We start from the raw sequence: 25,331 nt of genomic DNA on the forward strand, positions 1-25,331 counted from the left end.
GAGCCTGTGCCCCCCAACGGTGAGGGGCCCGCGTACCGCAAAAAAAAAAAAAAAAAAAAAAAAAAAAAAAAAGGACAGCTGCTAACTTGTTCATTTTTAGGTGCAGTAATGGTACTGGGTTTTGTTTTCAGAGTCCTGATCCTGAAGAGATATAGACTGAAATATCTTGGGGCAAAACATCTTTCTGTCTAGGATTTACTTCAAAATACTGGGGATGCGAGAAGCAGGTGAGAACTATGGAAAAAAACACAGAGATGACTTCTGAAGCTGACAGCACATCGACATCAGAAAGTTCTCTCACTTGTTTTCTAGATGAAACACGTGACCATAATTTCCAAAACCATTATCACTCACTTCATCTTCTGCAGTAAAACGCTTTATGAAAAGCAGCATGGGGTAGAATGGAACCTCTCCTTTGCATTCACTTGAAGCCACAGGGCGGAATGAGTCACCTGTGTACATGTTCCTAGAGCCACAGTCCCTAGCCCAGCCGGAGTCAGGAGCTCAGGCAACCTGGAGGCCTCAGAGAAGCGGCTTGTACTCCTGACTGCACCATCTGTGCCAATTCTTCCCTGGGTCCCAGGGGAAAATCACCATGGCAACCCTCCCCAGGAGCCCTCAGTGCACCCTGGGGACCCCTTCTGTCCAAGGTGTTTTTGCATAAATAGGCAAAAGATGGGAGAGAACACTCCAGCCAATTTTGGGTGCAACCTGGCCAGGCCCTTGACCTACCTGTGCACGGGCATCCCGGCCTGTGAGCCAAAACTAGGACAGGGGCAGTGCTGCAGGGACCTGGGTGGAGAGCACACTGTGTGGCCAAGGAAAGTATGACCCTGCCCTAGAGGGGATGAGGGCCGGTGGAAGGTTCTGGCTCAGCCCAAGCATGGGTGACCTAAAGCCAAGAACCACTGCTCTGAGAAGCAGGTGGCCTTCTCATAAATGAACTCTTCCTGCTCTAAAATCATTTTTCACTTAATTTTGTGAAACGAGTCAAACTGCAAGTACAAACTGAAAATGAATACTGGGTTCCAGTCAGCAGAGGCAAACGCTTCAACTGCTTTTTCCAAAGGGACTTTCTGAGCCTGAGCAGCCAGGAGGGGAGGGAAGAGAGACAGAGGTGGCCAGAAAGGCTGGGGCCCGGCACTCAGGCAGACCCAAAAGGCAGCCACAGTGTGAGAGTGCGTGATTGAAAGCACACATGAGAGCATGGAGTGAGAGCACACATGAGAGCATGTTGGGAGCCACTGTAACACGAGGCAGGAGACGCTCTTCAGGCAGGGGCACTGGCCCTGACCACTTCTGGGTCTGAGGGGCATCTAAACCTCTCTCTGGACCCCTCTCCACAGCCTGGCTCAAGGGTAACTTCCCTGGGACTAACCATTTAGGACTGGGAAGCAAGCAATTGTTTTGCTTTCTTTAACATTAAAAAAAATCAAAATAAAAAAACAAATGCTAAATGTGACCCCCTCATCTAGCAATTTCCATCTCATCTAACAAATTATTCCACAGGCATAAATAAGCATTAGGCCCTTTCAATCCTACTTCTCAAACATCACTGAAAACGCTTCCCGTGATTTGGTCGTTTCCATACCTCTAACTTTTAATGGCTGCATAATATGTGGTGGAGAAATGCCAGGAGATACTTAACACTCCCTCAGTGAAGCTAGACACTGAGACAAAATCAAAGGTTTCATTACTATAAATGATGCTTTTCTGTCACCTTTGCAACAGTCAGAAGTAACTTTTCAGGCCCAGCATCAAGCCACAGGGGGGGACCTTGCAGGTTTATCACAGCTTTGCAAGCACTGGGTGTCACTGGGCTCTGTTTCCAGTATTTTCTCATCTGGCAGGTCTTTCAGGGTACACCATAGGCTGCTCCAGCCTGCAGCCCTGCAGTTACTGGCAAGGATGGATCTCCCACGGGCCTGCTTTTGCGTGGCTGGGAACTGACAACAGGCCAGCACTGACTGGATGGACCATCACAGACTCTAGGCCATGTGGACAGGAACTCTGGCCAGAAGGGGTGGGCTGACTCACCACGGCAGGCTGCTGGTAGGCCCCCAGTGAGGGCAGGCTATGTGGCAGGACAGGACCGTCACTCACGCTCACGGGGGGGCTGCACACACACTGGGCGGGGGGCTGCACTCCATCTGCCAGCGAGCCCAGCACAACGCTCTGCTGGCTGCTCTGCGAGTCCGAATACACCGTGGAGCCCTGGCCACTGTCAAACGTGCTGTCCGCTGGGGAAGGAGGACAAAAGCACAGCTCAAAGCGGGCACCCCCAAATATCACCCCCACAGCATTCCAACAAGTCTCAGGGAACGCAAACATGGGACAGCTTGTCCTTGTGTTTTCTTCTGTAAAACAAAGACTTGGTTACATTTCCAGATCACATACATAATAAATGTGTATCATTTTAAACAATCAACTAAAGAATGGTACAGGGGGCTGTAATTGTACCACCCAGAAATGGCCCTGGCAGCCTGCCCACACACTGCCTGACATCTGTTGATGCTCACCATGGGCCACCATGGATCCCAGGTGGGTACCTTGCACCATCCTCTGTAGGCAGGATGACTTCCACCAGCTTACAGATAGGGACCTCATCTGGCACCTGAGCTGGCCTTGAAAGTGAGCACTTTCAGCTCTTCAAAGGCACCAGATGGAATGTCCAAGTTAGGAAAAGCTATAGTCATGTGGAGGAAAAAATTACCACTTGAGTTTTATAGTGGGGGAGGGAGGTCTCAGGACCCTGACCACCTCCACTCACCACAGCAAAGAGCCTGAAGTAGGAAGACCTGGGTCCAAATCTAGCCCCTCACTTCACAGGCCCAGGTGTAACGTGGTTGGAAAATGGGGCGGACAAGATCCCTGCCCCACAGAGAGGCCATAAGAGGGGGACCCAGAGATTCCATGGCCCAAGGCAGCCCCCCAAGAGGCCAGCCTCACCCAAGGTCAGCCCAGATTGGCCCATCAAACCCAGCCTGGGTGGAAGGAGCTGCCTGCACATGGGGGCACAGAAAAGACTGCCATGGCCCACAGGCTGGTCTCACCAAGCCTGGGAAGACACCTGGGAAGACAGGGCGCCTGCATGGTCGTGCCAGGCAAGAGTGAAAAGCAAAAACCTGTTTGAAGTGGCACTTTTATTTTACTGCCTCCAGATTCCAAAAGCTACATAAATATTAGGATTTGTCACCTATGAACACCAAGCTATTCTATGGGGCGCCTTTCAGTGTTGGCATTATGTCCACTTGTAATTTAAACAAATAAAGTAGAAGAGGACTCTTGTTGGCTTTGCAACAAAATAATTTTTCCCAAGAGCTGATCAGAACTTATTTTGACCCAGGAAAACTTAAGAATGGTGAGGTTTGATTGTGCAAAACCAATTTAACAAGTGGCTCTGAGTTTTGATGAGGTGGCTAGTAGTCATTGCTACTTAGAGAGAGACAGAGACAGCACGTGCACATGAGAGACAGAGTGTGGGCACGTGAGACAGAGACAGAGAGGTGAGTGCATGAGGGAGAGTATACAGACCAATTTCAAGTGGAGTGACTCTAACCATATATGTAACATTTTATATTTTTTAAGTGAATGTGTTTATTTGAATAATAAAAATTATTTTTAAAAATCACTTTTAACCTATTGACAAATTGTGTTCTCCCAGTCACTGATGCTGGCCCAAGCTTGAGCCTGATCTCGTTAGCTGGTGGGCAGCTAACAGAAAACATAGTGGGGAGTCAAAACATGATATTTGCTGCACCTTCCAATATATGAAAGTGTGTGTGTGCCCATCTTGTTATCTAAGACCAGGTCCCCTCCAGTGACGTGTGTGCTGCTTGCGTCTACATTAGTTTATCTTTATGAAGCACAGTGTGGTCCAGCCGGCCCCAGGCACTGCGGCCAGAGGGATGGCTGAGCACGGGCTTTCTGTTCTGACCCACGGCAAGGTGCAGAAGAGCATGTGCAGGGTGCTATGGATTACAGATTAGAGGAAGACACAGGGGTGTCCACATGTGTGCATGTGTGCCCATGTGCCTGTGCATATGCACTTGTGTGGGTATGTTCTATGTGCACACATGTATGTATGTGTGCATATGCATGTTGAGCATGTGTGTGGTAGACTGCAGGTATAGGTTATGTCTGGAAGTTATTATCTCTGGAAGTTAAAGTTAAAAGACATAAAACAGGCCTTCCCTGGTGGCGCAGTGGTTGAGAGTCGCCTGCCGATGCAGGGGACACGGGTTCGTGCCCCAGTCGGGGAAGATCCCACATGCCGCGGAGCGGCTCGGCCCGTGAGCCATGGCCGCTGAGCCTGCGTGTCCGGAGCCTGTGCTCCGCAACAGGAGAGGCCACAACAGTGAGAGGCCCGCATACCGCAAAAAAAAAAAAGACGTAAAACATCAGTGACCTCCAGGGAGGAAAATTAACTGGCTTTTGCTGTATACCCTCTTGGATTTTCTGAATTTTATAAAATGTGACTAAATATAGTCTACTTTAGAGAAATTACAATAAATAGGTAAAACTGTTTTTGAGAAGTATGGCCACTACATGAAGCACACTCATTCTTAGTCAGTAAGGAAGGGGATCTGTTTGCAGACAGAATGCCCACCCTAAACTCATCTGTTGATTCACATCTATGCAACGGGTCGAGCTTGTGTCACAACATCTTACCACAGCAGAGCATTTTCTAGGTCACAGACTGTATCTCTTCGAAGTTCAACGAAAGGAGATTTCTTAATTCCTGTCCTAGAAATTGTTCAACCAAAAATTATGTTTTCAAAGTGTGTAGTGGTATGTCAGGTGTGGAAAGCCTTTTCCTACAAAAAATTTATGCTCTTGAATTAATTTTTCAGTTTATCAGAAAATGGAGTGATGATGTAGCAATTCTATCCTCCAAAGCAAACTTGAGCAGGTAGGAGAGAAGTAAACAGTAGGCAACCTATCTCAAAGTGATGGCCAGCCAGCCGATGGTTTGAATTCAAACAGCCTACTTTGAAGAATGTTTAGCTATTTTACTGATAAAGAAAGGATGTAACTATTAAATAGATTAAACAGACTATTTTGGTCTTTCCACACCAACAACCTGAAATAGTGGCTTGGGCAGGTGGCTCAGCTCTCCATGCTTATTCACAGAACAGACAGAAAAGGCTACATCCCCCATCCTCAGCTCACGGCTGAATTTTTAGGATACTGAGGATTTCCACTTAGATGTGGAGAAGACACAGGATTCTTCATTCCAGTGGTCTGAGATGAAGCCAGGTACAAAGTGCCTCCCACCAATCCATCAGTGACACTCTCTGGGAAACACACTAAAGGTCTCAAAGGTTCAGTACCAGAAGGGAGATAACCTTGGGGACGGATAATCCAAGCAGCAAAAGTCACAACCAAGACCATGGCATGACTAGAGGCTGCAGCCACTGGCAGCCCCAGGACCACAACATGTGGCACAGACGCCTCCACTGGTCAGTGACTCCAGGGTTGAGGTCCAGCACTCAGGTTCCCTGTGAGGCTGGGACTGATATATTCCAGATGGGATAAGTAGCTGAACTAAACAAACTCCATCCCTGCTGGCTCGAGCGGCATAGGAGGTTCTGGGTCTCCCTGGATATTTGTCCCCCACCTGTCCTGAGAAGCTGGACTTCAGGGAGCCTTAAACCCCTCTGGGAACAGATCTCTTTGCAACGTGGGGATGCTTCCAGTGCCCTCCCTGGAAGAATGTTTGCCCAAACCAACCATTCATACCCGCGGGGTGGGCTAAGGGGAGGGTGGCAGGCCAGGGGGGATCTGGGGAGGGCAGCACTCACAAGCCAGGGAGGTGGCGCTGGCCGGCAGCGCAGGGGTGAGGAGGTGCTGGTCGGCCTCGGGCTCCTCCAGCTCTGGCGGCCCAGCCTGAGAGTGGTAGGTCACCTGGACCTGCAGGGGTGTGGGTGGGCCCCTGGCCTTGTCAGGGCTGCCGGGGTCCCGCTGCTCCTGGGGCTGCAGGGCTGGCCAGATCCTCTTCCGCCGCCACTGGATCAATGCCACGCGGTCACGGATGGACTTGGCCACAATCTTCACATCGCTCTCATGGAAAAATCCTGACTCAATCTGCAAAGGAAATCACCGTGTCATTACTGGGATCAGCCCCACTCACATGCCCCACTACCAGGCAACCCTGCCGTATGCACCGCCGCCTCCTGCTTGTGGGGTGTCTGCCCAAAGTCCCCTCCTCGGGTCCCTCACCCCCCATCACCAAGCTTGTTCCTCTCATGGACACTCTCATCATCCCTTAAGTAAATATCCTCCTGCCATCGACTGTAGATCCACAGGGAGAGTGACCATCTAAACCTTCACTGACCCGGCTCCTGGGTCGGCGACAACACAGCAGATGCTCATAACCATGGGCTGGATGTGTGAGGGGAAAGGGAAGATCCCAGTCTGCCTCCGGCAGGGCCAAAACTCAGAGTAGCCCTTCACTGGCTGGGCCCCAGGGCTTTCATGGAGCCCCTTGCTCAGGCTGGCCGAGGGCGGGAAAGAGGTCCTGGCTGCATCTGTGTGCTCAGGGACGGGGACAAGTAGCCTCAACCAGTCCTCAGTGCTGTCTTGGACATTCTCTGAGAAGTCACAGAGGCTGGGGGAAGGAGGCACATTTAGTAACAAGAGACCAGAAAGGTGTGTATCCATGCCTAGCAAAATTCTGAACCCAATTCTCCCAACGGAGCACTTGAGAGCATTTGTAAATGAATCAAGGATCTCCAGGAAACATCAGAGTGCTCTCTGAGAATATTTATGGCAAAACCACAAAACAGCGGAAGCCAGGCTCCTCACCGTCACTGTGGGATTTCCCATGTGAAACAGGAGAAAACCAGAGAACAAACCTTGTGGCGCTGGAATCATGTGAACTCACGGTTTTCAAAGTACAACACACATAAATATGTCAGATGTAGATGTGAGTGTGTACATTTATGGTGTAGCATGTGCTTCTGAACTGAGTGGGCCCAGGGCAACGACCGGAGCTTGGCCGCTGTGAGAGCGGGTTCAGGCTTGCAGGGAAAGGGCGAGGGGAGATAGACATCTCACTGTGCCTGAAATCAAGGACATGCTCAGAAAATGACAGACGTGCAGGACAACATGGAAGCTAGCACCCAGGGCCTCCCACTGGCTGAAACTGGGGCATTCTGAGCACCAAAATAAACAGTGATGTCATGATGGTTTGAAGGACATGTCCACAAATGCACACAGGAGAAATGAAAGTGATCTGTGGTGGCAGAAGTGATGGGTTTGCTGCCAGCGTGAGGTTACACAAAGGGGGGCCACATACATGCAGTCTCTGTCTCTCTGCCTCTCAGTCTATCTCTCAGGCTCTGTCTCTCTGTGTGTCTCCCTCTGTCTCTGTCTCTGTCTCTATCTCTCTGTCTCTCCCTCTGTGTCTCTGTCTCTCTTCCTCCTGTGGATTACCTGCTCCTATGAAGCCATGTCATGAGCTGCCCTTTGAATATCCCACCTGGCTGGGAACTGAGTGTCCCACCACCAGTCAGGTGAGCAAGCACAGACACAAACCCTCGGCCTACACCTCATGAGGGGCCCTGAGCCAGAAGCACCTGCTAAGCTACTCCCGGATGCCTGACCTTGGAGACAGCACAAGACCATAAGTGTGTACAGGCCTGTGTTTGGGGTAATTTGTTGGCAGCGATAGTAGGTAACTCACCAATGGAGCATACAACCTACTGAATAAAAGAGAAACTGTGAGTGCACACAGATATAAATAAACAGCAAGCCTGGTGAAAATGGAATATTTACATAGTTTCAAGGTACCTCCCCACAAAATAGTTATTAATTATAACAGCACATGGAGACCCCTGGCAGAAACCCTCAACCACGTGATCTCAGGGTGTGTCCTTGGTGGGCTGACCGTGGTGAGCGACCCTGATCTGCGCTCTTGGCATGAAGGTATCACTGGACAACTCGGACCCTGGGTGGCGCTGGGCTGCTCTCCCAGTTCTGACAGCCGAGGCGACTGTTAGGAAAGTCCCTGTCTGTGGGAAACAGACACGGCTCTGGCCAAAAGAAGTCACCTTGAACAGTTCTGTTCCACATTTGCAACTTTTCTATAAGTTTGTGATTATTTCAAAAGACTCATTTCAGAAGACAACTCCATTTGACAGAATGAACTGTGCTGAAATCCTGCAGACATCCACCCTGAGGCCCCCGCCAGGCTCAGCCCAGGACGGGGAGGTGTGAGCAGGGCTGGGCACGTGGCCAGGACTTGCTGAAGAGGCCGACCCAGGGTTCAGCACCCACCCTCAGTGCCACCCCCACGTGGCTGACCTGACCAGAGGCCGCTGGAAAGAAAGCATCCCACAGACACGCTTGCCTGCCATTTCTATTTTCTGCCCATGACCCATTTTCCCTTCCATCTCCATTTTCAGTTACCCGCCAGTGATCCTCTCCAAGGTGTTTCTTCTATTTTTTTCCCAAACAGCAGAGAATTTGGCCACACTGGAACATCCTATTATCTGGAGGCTGTGTAGGCAGAAGGGCTGGCACCACAAACACGAGAATCCCTGGGCTAGGCCACAAGTTCCCTCCCCTCCCACCCTGGGGGTCTACACGAGGGGTCACTTCCAGATCAAAGCCAGCCCAGGTCCCCAAAGAGCCCACCCTTCTCTGAGCACTGGGGGCATCTTTGTTCTGATCCACATTCACACAGGCCTCCCCCATGCATCCCCCACCCACCACCGGCACCCTCCCCACGCCCCCTGCAGGACCTGCTTGGGGGAGATTGTAGAGGGAGAAGAGAAAGCTATCTCATCGGCCTGCCTCCCACCCCCAGGTAGCCTCAGGAAGGCAGCCTCATCATCTTCAACACTCAACACTCAATAATCTCAGGTGTTAACAACAGGGCAGCCCAGACCAGGCGCCAAGTCCTAGAACTGGCAGTGCACTGACACCCCTATGCTTTCAAAGCACTTCCTTTGTACGGTTACCATCTGTTTATGATAACCAGCACTGGTGTTTCATTCGTAGTCATCTCCTCTTTAAATTACTTTAAGTTTTGAAGAAGTGTGTGTGTTGAGTTAAAGCTATCAGCAAGGGAACACCCAGCTGAGCAATCTGGGAGTTGTGAGCTCTGAAACTCTGCCCAGCTTGGGCTTCTTCGGGGTCCTAACACCTGGCCCAGGGAGAGCCCAGGAGAGGCCCAGGCAGCTGCCATCAGGACCCCAGGGAGGAGAGCCCCAGACCCCAGGGGTGGCTCTGGTATTTACAGATGGGTGGGAAGGGGAGGGGAGTGGAGGGAAAGTTAGACCCTGGCCAACGGCTGCAGGACCAGCACTGACCTGCAAGGACCAGCCAGGAGCCAGGTCTAGCCAGGGTTCAGGAGCAGCAGCCAGTAACAACTGGGGCATTCACACAGGTGGAAGACCCCGCTGTGTGAATGCAGCCACTTTCATCACAGGCACTCCAGGGATCTGGGCTCATTCTGTTTCTTAAGCAGAGTGTTGGGTATGTGTTGTTTTTTCATTATTCCTTAACTGAACACAGTGATGCACCTTCTTCTGCAAGGATGGCATACAGCACAGAGGATGTTCCCCATGAAAAGGCACTTTTAAAGGAGACAGAGGAGAGGGAAGCGGGAGACGCCGGGCTCAGGGCCTGCACTGTGAACTCTTGGAGACACCTCCACCCATGAGTCCAGCCAGGTGCCAGGGACTTGGTGAGGACCGGGCCGTGGCTACAGGCAAAGGCGTGTACGCAAGGACCTGGGGGCTGGGCAGCATCTGTGCTGCGGCCAGGGGCCAAGGTATTTTCTATGTTGAGGCAGAGAAAGGAAGAGTCCTCTCAGGAGGGTGGGCAGGTCCTGGGAAGGGGCCCAGGCCACGTTTGGGCACCACTGTCTTATAACTGAAGAGTGTCTTGAACAGAACCAAGAACGGAGCTGGAGCTGGAGGAGGTACCTGGTCCAGCTGAGACGCAGATGGCACCGGTTGTCTGGGTCCCAGGTGCCTCCAGGACATGTCACCATGTGGAAACTGTGTGCCCTGTCATTCTCATGCCATCGCTATGCAATGCTCATGGGGGAACGAGAACACTGCTCGCCACCTGTGCTTCCTGAGGTGCCTGCACCTCGACAGACACACCCCCTCAAGGCTGTCCAGGGACCCACCTCATCTCCATGCAGGCCTAGGCAACCCCCCCGAGGCCTCCCTCTGCTCCTCCTGCCACCGGGACACCTGGAGCTGCTAGCCAGGTACCCCCAGTCCCCGCAGTCCCTCCAGGACACTCTCCACATGCAACCCACCTTCCTGAACCTCAGCTCACAGGATACCAGTCTGCACACCACCTTGATCGTTACTTATGTTTGTGCTTTAAACTTCAGCAGAAAGCATGGAGAGACCACAGTGTCACAATGTGGAAAAACAGAGGTCCTGAATTATAGGACTGATGGGCTGGTATTTCTTTTTTTTAATTTTTTTAATGTGGAATCTAAAAAAATAATACAAATGAATCTATATACAAAACAGAAATAGACTCACAGACATAGGTTACCAAAGGGGAAAGGGGAGGGGGAGGGACAAATTAGGACTATGGGATTAACAGATACAAACTACTATACTAAAATAGATAAGCTGGTAATCATCTTAATGCAACTCTCAACAAATATGTAGCAATTCAACAGTGCACACTATGCAAGGTCATAGAAAGATCCTCCCAGAAGCACGGAGCTAAACGATACTGTTAAATCCGATTACAGCAGAGGTGTCTGTTTCTAGGCCCAGGAATGTGACCAGCAGCTGAGAAGGAGTCCTGACATGGGCTCCGTGCCATTAGCAGGGCGTCACACCTACCACACACACCATCAGGGGCACAGGCTGCTGTTCAGTGGAAGGCAGGGTCCTGACTGGCCATGCACCTCCCACTCCTGTCCTGCCCTAACCTGCTGCAACCACCTAAACCAAGTTCCATGGACCCCTCACCTGACACATGCCCAGTCCCCTGAGTTCCCCTTGGTCCGTGGCTCCCACACCTTACATGGCATGGCCAGCCTCAATTACCTCATCTGAGCAGAGCCTCACTGAGCAGTGGTCAGCACAGCCTGGCCCCACAGATACTCTCCCCACAGGAGCCTGTGCAGGCAGCGTCCCCTCCACCTCTTGTAGCCCACCTTCCAGGGCCATGCTGGGGTCTTTCCCTATCAAATTACCAGTGGCATTTTTCACAGAACTAGAACAAAATAATTTAAAAATTTTTATGTAACCACGAAAGACCCCGAATAGCCAAAATAATCTTGAGAAAGGAGAACAGAGCTGGAGGAATCATGCTCCCTGACTTCAGACTATACTACAAAGCCACAGTAATCAAAACAGTATGGTACTGGCACAAAAAGAGACACATAGATCAATGGAACTGGAAAGAAAGCCCAGAAATAGACCCATACACTTATGGTCAATTAATCTACCACAAAGGAGGCAAGTATATACATTTGAGAAAAGACAGTTTCTTCAATAATTGGTGCTGGGAAAACTGGACAGCTACATGTAAAAGAATGAAATTAGAACATTCTCTAACATCATATACAAAAATAAACTCAAAATGGATTAAAGACCTCAATGCAAGACTAGATATTATCAAACTCCTAGAGGAAAACATAGGCAGAACACTCTTTGACATAAATCACAGCAATATTTTTTGGATTTGTCCTAGAGTAATGGAAATAAAAGCAAAAATAAACAAATGGAACCTAATTAAACTTAAAAGCTTCTGCACAGTGAAGGAAACTATAAACAAAAAAGACAACCTACAGAATGGGAGAAAATATTTGCAAATGATGCAACCAAAAAGGGATTAACTTCCCAAATATACAAACAACTCATATAGCTCAATACCAAAAAAAACCAAACAACCCAATCAAAAAAATGGGCAGAAGACCTAAGTAGACATTTCTCCAAAGAAGACATAAAGATGGCCAACAGGTACATGAAAAGATGTCCAACATGGCTAATTATTTGAGAAATGCAAATCAAAACTACAATAAGGTATAACCTCACACTTTTCAGAATGGCCATCATCAAATAGTCTACAAATAATAAATGTTGGCAAGGGTGTGGAGAAAAGGGAACCCTCCTACACTGTTGGGGGGAATGTAAATTGGTGCAGCCACTGTGGAGAATAGTATGGAGATTCCTTAAAAAATAGAGTTACCATATGATCCAGCAATCCCACTTCTAGGCATTAACCAGAAAAGACGAAAGCTCTATTTCAAAAAAAAAATACATGCACCCCAATGTTCATAGCAGCACTATTTACAACAGCCAAGACATGGAAACAACCTAAATGTCCACTGACAGATGAATGGATAAAAACGATGTGATACTGTATATACATAAAGCAATATTACTTAAATAAAATAAAGGCATATTACTCAGCCATAAAAAAGGATGAAATGATGTCATTTGCAGCAAGCTGGTTGGACCTAGAGATTATCATACTAAGTGAAGTCAGAAAAAGACAAATATCATACAATATCACTTACATGTGGGATCTTAAAAAATGATACAAATGAACTTATTCACAAAACAGAAACAGACTCACAGACATAGAAAACAAACTTATGGTTACCAAAGAGGAAAGAGTTGGGAGGAGGATAAATTAGGAGTTTGGGAGTAACAGATACACACTACTATATATAAAATAGATAAACAATAGGACCTACTGTATAGCACAGGGAACTATATTCAATATACTGTAATAACCTATATTAGAAAAGAACCTAAAAAAGAACATACACACACACACACACACACACACACACACGTATACATGTATATACACATATACATAACTGAATCACTTTGCTGTACACCTGAACATTATAAATCAACTATACCTCAATTTTTAAAAATATATTTTACTGATTAAAAAAAACCTACTGGGGTCCAGGGAATCCACTTGTAAAGACTCCATCAGCCATACCCTTGTGACTTACTACATTTTTGATAGATGTGCTATTTTCAGTGATGGATTTATTTTAAAAAAGAGAAAAAAAGGGCATGCATTTCTGTGGTTATGACAGGCACAGCCAAGCACTTACTCTCCTGCAACAAGCATGCATATTTTTACTCTTGCTCAGATTTTCCAGTAAAAATCAGCGTCTTATTTCTCATGTATACTTCTTTCCCTCTGTGATACAAAACATCTCTATTCTCCTGCTCTCACCAGGCACTCCAGACCACAATGCTCCACAGAAACAAAGTGAAATAAAGATCAAACCCAAAGGCCCACACCTGCACAAAGTTAGCAAGAATCTGGTCAAAACAGGGCTCTTCCTGATATGCTAAAGTCCCCAGGGATCTCTCCACACCGGTACACGATATCCTTTCACTGCACCATATCCAAGGTGATGTCCTGCATCTGTGCAGCAGGGTGATTCGGACCTATGTTGTCCTTCACTGCTGCACTCAACCAACAGGGATCCTTGTTCCCAGAACTGCCCACCCACTGCAGGACCACACTCCTTTTCTGACTTCATTCTAATCTTTGGAAACCACACACTTTCAAGGAACGCACCCAGATTTGCCAAGGAACAAGCACACATTACCATTTCCTGTGCCACGTCATCTGGCGTCTCCCTCTCCAGGTCAAAGGTGAATTCTATGGCCCCATTGTCCTTGGGCTTGCCCTTCAGTTTCTTGGGGTCCTCAACCCAGAGCCGCAGGGCGATGGTGGACTTCCTGCCATGGTCCTCCTCAGCCAGCTCCACCCTCACACCTGTGTCCTCCGCGAAGAAGGCATGGCTGAGCAGGTCCTTGATCTCATACCTGGGGAGGGGATGGCTGTCAGGCAGGGCAAAGGCACACTTGCTGAGGGGGTCCTGGACACGGGGTGCAGGGGCCACGGCCAGCCCAGCTCCCTCTAGAAAGTCCTCTGACTGTACTACCCACTGGGCAGTCTCTGCCCTCGAGGGCAGCACAAAACAGTACATCTCCGTTCCCTAACTCCCAGGGGAAGAGGAAAAACCTACTACTGAACACATCTAACTGCATAATACGTAAGCCTTCTTTTTTTCTCTCATTATAAAAATTAAACATCCCCACTGTTAAGACACTTGGGTAATTCAGAAAAGAATGTTTAAATCAGGCTCTGCACTATGTAGTCAAAGCCTGCTGAGGTGCTAGGGAGCTCTCAGTTGTCACAGTATACCTGGCTCCAGGTGAAACTGAACTGGACCCAGAAGAGGCAGGCCCCCACCTCCCCAGCTCACCACCTGAGGGACCCTGGCCTCAAGGAAGCAGGGACATTTTCAGAGGCTCCTCAGCACGGGAATGGGGGGCGGGTGTTGCCATGCTAACCACTCTGCCGCCCAAATCCACATCCCTAAATGCTCGTCTAGTTTCTGTCTCTGGCACAAACAGATCCCTGTTTTGTCCTGGGACCAGCTTCCTCCCAGCATCCTGTCTGTGGTCACCGTGGCCTTCGAGTTCCAGTGGCCCATCCCTGCTGAGGACAACACATCCCACATGCCGCCCAGACAGCCACCATGAATGAAAGGGGGAGAGTAGGCTGAGCAACTCTCAGGGAGGGTGACAAATGCCTGTGGGGACCCTGGGGAAGGTCAGGAGTTAGGGCCCCTGGGGGCACAGAGGTCACAGCCCTGGGGGCTCTGTCTGTCCTGGTCTGGGAGGTGGTCTCTGTACTTTTCTGATGTGATATACTTTTCACAGTTTTTTAGTATTTTTGTTTAAAAAACAAAACACGATAACCTGCAGGGGGCAAGAGAGAAGGCCTGGGGATCAGGACAGGGCCCCTACATGAGAGATGACAGAAAAGGACAGTGATCAGTGCTAGGCACAGAAATGGGGGAGAGGGCATGAGCTGGGTGCGCAAGGGCAGGGAGGGCACATGAGGGAGTGAGGAAGAGGTATGTGGGGAGAGGAGGAGGAATGGGGAGGGTGGGGAATGGGCAGGAGAAGAAGGGCAGCAGGGAGAAGGAAGAGAGAGGGAGGAGGAAGGGAGATGGGAGAAAGGAGGAGATAGGGAAAGAAGGGGCAGAAGGGAGGAAAGAAGGAGAGAAAAGGGAGGGATGGAGAGATGGGGAAGGAGGGAGGGAAGGAAGGAAGGAGGAAGGCTCAGAACACACACCTAGCATCCTGGCTGACCAGCTGAGGAAGGAAGGGCCCTGATCTGAGGTGGGAGCTGGTCTGGGGGGCATCTCGAGGGCTCTGACTTGAATGTGGGACTTTGAGATGGGTCGGACAAACAGGTGCATGAAAGACGCAGCCTGGAGCTGAGAGAGAGGGTGGGATGAGACTCACTGGGGAGCCTGGCATGGGGGTGTCCTCCAGGCTGGGGGGATGGATAGGCTTGCTGGGGACAACACAGAAAAAAAGCAACAAGGGAAGAATGAGGCCCCAGTAGCGCCCACACTCCAGGCTGGGTGGGCGAGAAGCAGCCAGCAAAGGGGTTGGGGGCTCTAGGACAGTCCCCAAAGCCAGGGAGCATGTTCCAGGCAGCAGAGCTCGGGCAGGGGCTGCCCACCAACCGCCCAGCAGGCTTCTTGGGACCCGGTATGCCTGTGGCCTGAAGTGGCCTATCTCCAACGCTCTTCTTCTCTTGGGAAGCGATTTCAGCCAGAGCAACAGCCCAGATCCAATGCTGCCTGGGAACTCACCTTTCCTCCTTGTTTTTGCAGATACACTCCCCAATAATCTCCTTGATTTCAGGATCATGCACTTTTTCAAAGCTGGCCGGCTTGATGCCCTGAAGATGACATGAGCAGAGTCACCTAACACCAAATTGGGGTCTGTTTCTTGCGCACCTCACACTCACCCCAGCAGAAGAGAAGGCAGGAAGTGCATGAGCCTTGTTTGGGGTTGGGGTCGGGGGGGCTGTGTCAGTCTAAGTCCCCACTGAAGGGCTGTCGGGAGTAGTGAGGTCTGGGGAAGAGAAAGATTCAGGGGAGACTCAGAGCAGACATCAACGATGTTCACTCTGCCCTACCCAGCTCCCCACAAGGGAGCATGTGCACTCTTACTGCACAGCGGAGTGGGTGGGGGAGGCACACCTGCCCAAGGCCACCCACCGGCCAGCCAGGGCCTCCCATGCCAGCTGCCTAGAGGGTCTTGGAGGCTGGACAAGGAAGCCTAAAGAGCTGGCCTTTCTCGCCACAGCCCCCTGGAGGGTGCAGAAGTCACTATGTGGTCACTGTTGCTGGCCCCACTGTAGTCACCGGAGGGGTTGACTTCCAAGGCCTGGTGGCTTGAGGGGGCTGCAAGCAAGCATCTGTGCCACGGAATTCCACAGCCAGCAGCCACATCAGATGACTTTCAGGCAGCAGGAGCAGGAGGTGGCTGAGCATTCACGCTGACCAGAGACCCAACGGGTGCTAGGGGTGTGCAGCCAGAGGCATGGGGGGAGCAGAGTGTCAATCCCACAAGCAGATAGGATTCCAGGAGAAACAAGGGCTGGACTGCCGGGCTTATTTGCAATCTGCTCAGGGTGGGGTTTGGGGGGAGGGGATCCTGGTTTTTAAACATTTTGAACACAGTGAGGGCTCAACCATCATGTTCTTCCTCCTTCAAAACGACTTTGCCTCCAAAGGTCTCGTCCCTGGCTTGTTTTTTTGTTTTTTTAAAGCATACATTTTCCCACAGAAAGGGATGGGGGAGAGGGGAGGCGCACCCCCAGCCGAGGGGCAGACCTGGGAGTGCAGTATCCCCAGCAGCTCCCACCACCCGGCTGGGGCCCCATGGTGCCCACCAAACCCCTGCCCACGACCTCTGGTCATAACCAAAGGAGGTCAGGTTGTGCCTGACATGCAGGGGAGTCTGTGCAGCAACAGACACAGCACCCTGGGTTTCAGAAGCAGACAAGGGGTCCCCCTAAGATGAGAACCCCGTGCCACTCCACTGAAGCCAACAGAAAAAGAAGTTTACCTATGCTAAAAAGAAAGGCCACAGTCCTACGAGGGTGGGGGCAGGTGGTCTGAGAAACTATAAATACAGGTAAGTGTGTACGTACACTGTCATTTAAATCTCTGGAAAGCTGAGGGCCCCAAAGCAGGTGAAGAATGTGCCAGAAGAACAAGTTGCTGTTTTGAAGGGGCTCACACCTCTGGGCTCAGAAGCACAGAGTTGGGGCAGCTGAGAACTATGGGCACCGAGACCCCAAGAGACCCCCAAGGACGGGAGCAGATGCTGGAGGCTGGACCAGCATGTGGGTGTAGTGTGAGGGCCCAGAGGACCCAGAGCACAAGGGTATTATTGCAAACAGAGGAAACACCAAGGATCAGGGAATGCACCTTTCATCTGATTTCCTCAAGGAGGCAAGGTGGGGCCGAGCCTAGCTTTACCCAAACCAACATGGGTCCACGTAGGAGCCGCGGGACCCTGACTAGTGTCCTGTCTCCCAGGGCCTAAACGGGGGGCAGCAGGGCTGGTGGAAGAACCAGAGTGGCCAAGGAGCATGTATCCAGGGGACTCAGTCCCTGTCTCCCCAAGCCCAGCAGAAGGACCACCACCCCATCCACATGTGCAACCAGAAAGGTCAGCAGCTGCTCCACCCGCACCCTGGGCACTAGCACCCCTTCAAGGCCTGGCAATGCAGCCCTAACCTCCCTTGGGTCCCTCCCCTGTCCCTCTGGAGGACCACTGCCCACAGCCGATGGGCCCACCTCTCCGGTCAGCACCACTGGGGAGCTGCACACCTATCTGTGGGTCTCTGACCCATGCCCACAAGTGCTGCCAACCAAGGATTCTCTCTTCCCACCTTGCACCCTCAGCGGCACACAGGAGGGGCTCAAAGTAAATAAATGACCAATAGATAACTTAGAATTAAGAACCAAAGGACAGAAGCAAGCTGCAACCTGCGGGAAGGGCTCAAGGTGGCGGGCGGGATAAGGGCAGGCACTCCGGAGTGGCGAGAACCATGGTTCCTCATGCTTCTGCAGAGGTGAGGAGGCTGCATCGGGGGTGGGGGCGAGGCAACCAGCACTCGGGTGGTGGGGCCTTGGGGCCGCAGGTGCAAAGGGACAGTGAGCTACCAGAGCCCAGAAAAGCCACAGCCCCAGCTGCCCTGCCCTGGATGCTCCCCTTGCATTCCCCACCCAGCGGGACAGCCACGGGGGGAGAATAGGATGCTGTTTTCACAACTGAAACCATCCAGTTAAAGCCTAGGGACATGCCAGAAGATGGGAAAGCCAGCAGCCCACAGGTGGCACAGAGGAGGGGTTCTATGTACAGGCGGCCTGGGCACCTCCTGGAGAGGTCCCTTGGGTGCTCCAGCCCCGCAGCACCACGTGAGACCCCAGTGACAGCCTCCAGGATCCGCCCACAGCCCACATTACAACTGCTGCTACTCCACCGCAGCTCAGAGACCTGAGTTACCCCCTAAGCCTCTATTTCCCCATCTGTAAAATGGCTTCCTTCCCGTCCTCACACAGCTTCTGTGAGGATTTTACAAAGCACACAGAGCCCAGCGCGGGACGCACAGCCCGTCACAGTGGCCGGTGGACTCACACAGGTGACCTTCCTGTAGATCTGGGCAGCGTTCTGGCACTCCGAGTAGGGGTACTCCGAGGTGGCCATCTCCAGCATACACATCCCGAAGGCGTAAACATCCACGGACTCATCGTAATGCTCCTCATACATCTCTGGCGCCATGAACTCGGGGGTACCTGCGCCCAGGAGCAAAAGATGCAGGGTCAGTGGTCACTGAGCCCAGGAGACTCTTGGGCCTCTCAGAGCCACACGCCTCCTCCCCCATCCACAAGCCAGGGCTGGCCCTGCCCCCATGCTCCTTGTCATTGGTCCTGGAATGCAGGATTCAAACAGGATTCTGCTTTACTGACAGAAGTTCCCCAAAATTCCCCCTGGACCCTCCTGATTCCAGGTTGGATCAGTTCACAGCGCCATCCCCTGACCACAGAGCTGGGAGACTATTACTTCCCAGGAGACAGGGTTTGTGCCAGAAATGGCAGAGGTGCCTCTTTGAGGAGGCAGAAGCCTGAGCACACCCCTCCTGGCCACAGGCCCAGATAACCCCAAGCAGACAAAAACACGTGGCCACCACAGAGCTCTTTAAACTGCAAAACCCCAGAAAGCCTCCCATGTCCCTAGACAAGCAGAGCACCCAGCAGCCCAGACGGTGATCATCTTCACTGAAGATGGCTGCCTGGGGACAGCTGGGCAGGCGCCATTCACCTGGCAGGTACCAGCTAGGTGTTATGGTGAGAACTGCCCATCCATTCTAAGCACAAGAGATTTTAAAATAACGCTTACTCTGAATTGTTAAGGCCATGAGAGACTCACAAAGGCTGAGTAAAATAAGCCAAATATATGACTGCACATGCATGCTGACCATCCCATATAAAACAATAAGCACAGACCAAAATGACTCATCTAGGAGGTGGGGTTACGGCTGATTTCTCCTTTAGTTACACTAGTCTGGTGTTTTTAATTTTTCTTGTAACAAACATTTGCTTTAAAAATCACAAACTCCTTTTATTAAAATAGGTCCAGTTGAGCATCTGTCAAGCTGAATGCAAAGAAAAGGGGCCATCAGTTTCAATAAGGCTGCTTTTAATTTTCACTTCTCCATCTTTGTAGACTTTGGAAGATTCTCAAAATGTTCCAGTTTTTTTAAAAAGCAGATGCAAAACAGCACAAACTATTGGGTTAAAAAGCATGGGGGTTGTGGGGGGGCCTGGGATGCAGAAAGATTAAGGGTGATCTTAATTTTTTCTCCTTTACCTATAATTTCAATTTAAGATGTACTATATGTTTAATTTAAAAAGTTAACAGTTTGGGTAAAAAATGGGAAAAACAAGAATCTATGTTATGATTTACACACACGCATAAAGAATTCTGGAAGATCCCATCAGAAATAATGACGAGCAGAGAGAAAACAGGAGTTCAAGGGACCTTGCACAAGGAATTTTTCATCCTTTTGGGCTTTTGAACCACACGACTGTACTGAAAATTTTTTGCACTTGGCTATATCCATCTATAGGGGAAGAGGGAGAAAGGAGCTTCAGGGCTGCTGGCAAGAAGCTGGGAGCTGAGCTGGCCTGGGGGGACCCCACTCACCTGGTCAGGACTCCCAATCACCCAGCTCAGTCTCTTCTGAGACCCCTGGGAACCAGGAATGCTGCTTTACAAGAAATACCCCAAGGGCCCCAGATGTCCTGGCTTTGGGCGGGGTAGGGTGGGCAGTGGGTGTGTGTGGGCCCCAGCTCCAATCTGGGATGGTGGGGGATGCCAATTCTGCACATGTGCTTGGGCCACAGACACTGAACCTTTTTCTCTTTCCTTACAATGTAGCCATTTAAATCTAAATGTTAAGAAGAATGTGTGTGTGCTGGCACACACGCACACCTGTCTCTCTCTCCAGGGACCTCTGGGCACACCTCCTCAGCCCCATGGCCCTGCATCCCCCACATCCCAGCCTCCATGGCTGTGAACACCTGCAGGAAGGACTGCGCCCACTTCACCTCCACCTACTCAGGACCCAGCACAAACGCAGTGAGAGCACACCATGACAGCATCAGATCCAAGTGGCCCTCAGGGACAAACGCCACAAGGGTCAAGGGTAGCATCTGGGAGGCTGCCACCCAGATGCCTCAAGTGGGCTACGTCTTATCTGCACAAAAACTCTCTGACGGCTGCACCCAGAATGGGTCCACAGCATCAACCACCCCTCAGTTACCCTGGACACAGCATGGAGGGGAAAGCATCATCCTGGGGGATCCCTCACCTGACCACAGACCCACCCCACTCAGCTGAGGCCCCTTGCTGAGGCCAGGGCCTTGCTGTCCAGGGCCTATTTAGATGCGTTAATCAGCCCCCACTTACAATGACTGTGGAGCCTCGTGGGCTCTGGCTGAGCAAAAGGGGGGGTGACCGGGGAGCCTCATGAAATCAGGCACCCTTTGTGGGGCTCACTGTGCCTCCTGGAAACACCCAGGCTTCATCTCACCCCAACAACTGGAAAGTCCATTTCCAAGAGGAAAAGAGGCACCAAGGAAACCCCCACTTCCAAGGCCAAATCTGCAAAACCTGCCTGGAAACCTCCAGCAGCTCACAGGCCTGGGGGTGTGCCCCACAGCTAGACCCTCACCTGATCCACCTATTTCACAGATAGGGAACTGAGGCCTGGGTCAACCCTTGCCCTACCACTCAGCTTCCCTGTTCAGCCGGAAGCCCCATGTCCACAGGACACCCCCAGTGGCCATCCTGCCCCAGATGTCACATTCCAAACCCACTACCTTGCCAGAGAAGTTTCCAAATTCCCACCGGTTTCATTTTCCACAAACAGGTCAAGTTCTGTCTCCAACCATACAGCAAAACCATGAACTCGCAAAGCCCTGAATCACGCTCTCATTCTGCTTATGTGGGAAGAAGCCCTCACATCATGGCATGCAGGAGAGCCTCTCCCAATCCCACCTGATCCAGGCTTCCAGAGCCACATCCTGGAGCCACCTGACCCTGCAGCACACTGGCATTTTCCAGACATCTTGAACCCCGTAAATGGCTGCCCCACAGTCCCTCCACGCACTCTCTTTGCAAAGCCCGGAGGGGCTCCCACCGGGCCTGGTGGACACATAGTGCCCACTGTGTATCAGGACCACACCAGGACCCCACACGGGGCCGGCACGAGCTGCAGACCATCTCCTCATGGCAAGTACAGCAACAGAGTGGCTTCTCAGACAAGAAATGCAGAGGCAGGAATGGCCAGCAAACTGCCATCCACATGGAATCCCTCAGCCCCCATGCCCCACACGCTCACTCCGTGCCCCAAAGTACCCCAAGGGCTCCCTTCTGTGGGCCTCAGGCCCTGGGGCACCCTATCCACCCCCCAGCCCACTGAAGCCAGCTCCAGCCTCACTGACCACAAAGTCCCCACATCCCTCTGTCCTCTGGACCTCCTTCCCACTCCCAAGTACCCACAGCACTAACAGCCCCTTGGTGCCAGTCGGCCTCACCACCCAAGGGACAGAGCCAAGGGACTCACAGGGCATCCAGGGCTGCAGCCTGGCAGAGGGGCACAGGAAGGGAACAGAACTAGCACACCTCACTCTTGCAGGACGGTGACCCCGAGGGGTGAGGAGGTACCCTGGAGACGGGCTTACCTATCACACTCTTGGCAAAGGATGCTCTCTTGAGGGTGGCCAGGCCCAAGTCGCCAATCTTCACAGACCCTGTGGGTCCGGTGATAAAGATGTTGTCGCACTTGAGGTCCCGGTGGATGATGGGGGGCGTCCTGGTGTGCAGGAACAGCAGGCCCTTCAGGATCTGCCGGCACCAGCTGCGCAGGACCTTGGGCTTCATCACCTTGAACCGCTTCAGGTACCTGTGGGTGGGGGTGCGGCTCACCGACAGCTCGTGTGGGGAAGGGGCTTCCAATTGCTGGGGGCTGTGTATTTATCACCCAAACAGGGGCACTTCTGAGAGAGGGGTGCTGGCCACACCAGCCAGGACCACCCCAAGCAGATAGGAGGCCTGGGGCCTCAGCCATCGTGACTCTTGAGCCTTGGGTCAAGCCCACCCCGAGGCCCCGGCTGGCTGGGCAGGTGGCACGCTCACGTCTTCAGCGTCCCCGAGGTCATCAGTTCAGTCACCAGCACGATGCACCGCTTCCCCCTGGCACTGGACTCCCAGAAGTCATAGTAGCGCACAATGTTGGGGTGCTGCAGGCCCTTCAGCATCTCAGCCTCTTCCTTGAACCGCTGTCTCTCCAGTTTGGTGAACTTCCGGTCCTAGGGAGAAACACACACAGGCTGAGAGGGACACCCCGCGCAGCCTCAGGCAGAGGCCTTCCAGGGAGCCTGGGCCAGGAATCTGCCAGGCCACTCACTCGTCTCCTTACACACAGAGCACAGCAGATGGAAAGGACTAGACATCTAGGGTCGAGGGAAGTCTGACCCAAGTCCTTCCCCTCTTTATCCACAGAGAGCAGAGCAGGCCTGACTTAGAAAGCCAACACAAGTTGCTCCTGGTTCTCCAACATCTGGAACATCAGACCCTGAAGACTCATTGACCCTGAATGAGCTCCTCCTTGCTCAAGAAGGGCTGAGGCAAAATGGTCTCCGGGAGCCAGAGACACCTCAAAACCCACACTGCAAAACTCATGAGTTTTTCCCCTAAAAACAGCTCTGAAACCTTGCTCCCTCCACACCTACTTACTGAGTATTATTAAAAGAAAGAAGCATCCGTTTACTTCTAATTTACACATAACTGAGAATACGTTCACAACCACAGCAGATGACAACCAGAAAATCAGGAGATGCTGACAAGAGACAGGAGACAAAAACAGAGAAGAGCAGAGTCCCAGCCATGCCTGCGTCAGTGCTAGAGGACATGGCAGACACACTTCCTGGGGCCTGGGAACACCTGCACCTTGAGCACTAAGCTGGACCTTAAGTTTAAGTGGGGGACTATAACACCACCATCAAAGTACTAGGAGCCACCTCTGGGGTGTCGCCCATAAGTGTGCTCCGGCCACATCTCTGGAGGAAGACCACTGACATCTGCAGCACATTCCAACACCGCAAGCACCTTGTTTGTCCCCACCCCATCTGCTCCAGCATTTCCCTGACCCCCACCCATCACCAACCCTGCCCCCTGCCTCATCCTGCCCCTGCCTCATCCTGCCCCTGCAGCCTAGATCCTGGCCCTTCCCTTCCTAAAACCTTCCAAAGGATTCCCACCTGAGAGCACTCAGAGCTCTGTTGTTCTCAACTTCAACTCATGGATGAATCTTACCTCTAGGGACCCCAGCACGGCCTTCTCCCTAAGCCTGAGTGTGTACCCCCAGTGTCACCTCCATCACGGCCCAATCAGCCCACAAAGCCTACGCCTTCACCCTCCCACCAGGAGGACTCTCAGAAAGAAACATAAATACAAATGAACACAAAACGTCAAGTTTTGAGGAGTTCTAGGAAGACAGAAATGGATAAATCTGGACAAATGGAGGAAGAAATCAGAGCTGAAAAAATCACAGGCCAAAACCCCTCGGGTCCTTTGAAAGACCTCAGAGGACATCAAGCCAGACTCCAACCAATTCAAAGAGGAGGGCCCTGGAATCATGACGAGATCAGCTGGTTAAGGAATTCTATCCCAAGTGGCACTGTGCCCATTAGGCATTCTCCCTCCTGCCAGGCCCACCCCAACAAACCCTCATCAGACACTCCACGCACAAGTGGGACTGGACAGCATAATCACCAACAGAGCAAAGATATACCAAGACTGATCCCAGAAAAACAAATAATTCAGGGACAAAAGCAACTTCAAAAATAAAATCTAGTTCATGTCCTCATAAAGATCCAAGAGGCTGACACACATAAATAAGAGCAGCTTCTACTTAAAAAGAAACAATCAAGGAAGAGCTTTTGCAAATTAAAGCTCCATATTTTAAGAATAAGATATTCTGTAATCTAATGAAACACTAAATACAAAAAAATAACCATTTAACCAAGACAATAACATGGAAACTTGTTCTACTCATCAAAGGTGATGCTTTGTTTTAGAAAATAAGTCAAGCCACCAACGTATTCTCAATATGTGTATTTGACATGGGAGTTACATCTAGAATACAGATGGAACTCCCATATCTCAACAATAAAGACATGAACAGCAAAGTCACAAAAGAAGATGCAGAAATGGTCAATAAGCATATGAAAACATGCTCAGCATCATGAGTCACCAGGAAAATGCCAATTACAAGCACAAGATACCACTTCACACCCACCAGAAAAGCTAAAATAAAAAGATGGATCATTCCAACCACTGGGCATCTGAGAGCAGCTCACAAGCCTCAGTGAGCCCTTGGCAGGTTCACCCCTGGCTCTAGATCCAGCCACTCCCCTCCAAGGTAACCACCCCAAAACAAAGGATTGAGAGCAGCTCCATTCATAATATCTCCCAAACTCCAGAAAAGGCAGAACTCACACGTGGGGTTGAAACCAGAACAAGGGCTTGCCTCTTTGGTGGGGGAAGATGCAGGAGCTGAGAACCTGGGGGTGTGTGGGGGGCGACGGGAACACTCTACATTATAACAGAGGACAAGGGTTACACCTTCGAATGCATCTGTCAAAGCTCATCAGCTATACACTTAAGATCTGTGTTTCATTATGTGTAAGTTATACCTCCATTTTTCAAATGTAAAAAATAAAGAGAAAGCATCTGAAAACCAAATGAGAGAAATAGAAGAAAAACATCAAAAGACACGAAAGAACCAGCTGGAAGTCCTAACAACAAGGAACAGGAGTTATAAGAGCAGAAAACAGATATCAGGAAGGAGGAAGATAGCAGAATAGCATTTCCCTGAGCTAAAAGAACTATTTAGAATAAAAGCATGTG

General features: G+C 51.1%; 1 protein-coding gene across 1 annotated transcript in view; it reads right to left on the minus strand.

Moving 5' to 3' along the window:
- Positions 1 to 25,331, minus strand: part of LOC114485043 (serine/threonine-protein kinase WNK2-like) — a gene marked incomplete at its 3' end in the record, with an annotated part of 67,454 nt that overhangs the window by 3,762 nt on the left and 38,361 nt on the right. The window contains exons 2-8 of the mRNA XM_028485397.1: positions 22,557 to 22,729; positions 22,103 to 22,323; positions 18,492 to 18,649; positions 15,647 to 15,735; positions 13,577 to 13,796; positions 5,805 to 6,087; positions 2,038 to 2,240 (exon numbers count right to left, since the gene is read on the minus strand). Coding sequence (XP_028341198.1) covers positions 2,038 to 2,240; positions 5,805 to 6,087; positions 13,577 to 13,796; positions 15,647 to 15,735; positions 18,492 to 18,649; positions 22,103 to 22,323; positions 22,557 to 22,729 — 1,347 coding nt within the window. The remainder of the gene's footprint in view (positions 1 to 2,037; positions 2,241 to 5,804; positions 6,088 to 13,576; positions 13,797 to 15,646; positions 15,736 to 18,491; positions 18,650 to 22,102; positions 22,324 to 22,556; positions 22,730 to 25,331) is intronic.

Source organism: Physeter macrocephalus, unplaced genomic scaffold (assembly GCF_002837175.3).
Source record: "Physeter macrocephalus isolate SW-GA unplaced genomic scaffold, ASM283717v5 random_386, whole genome shotgun sequence".
NCBI classification, from domain to species: domain Eukaryota; kingdom Metazoa; phylum Chordata; class Mammalia; order Artiodactyla; family Physeteridae; genus Physeter; species Physeter macrocephalus.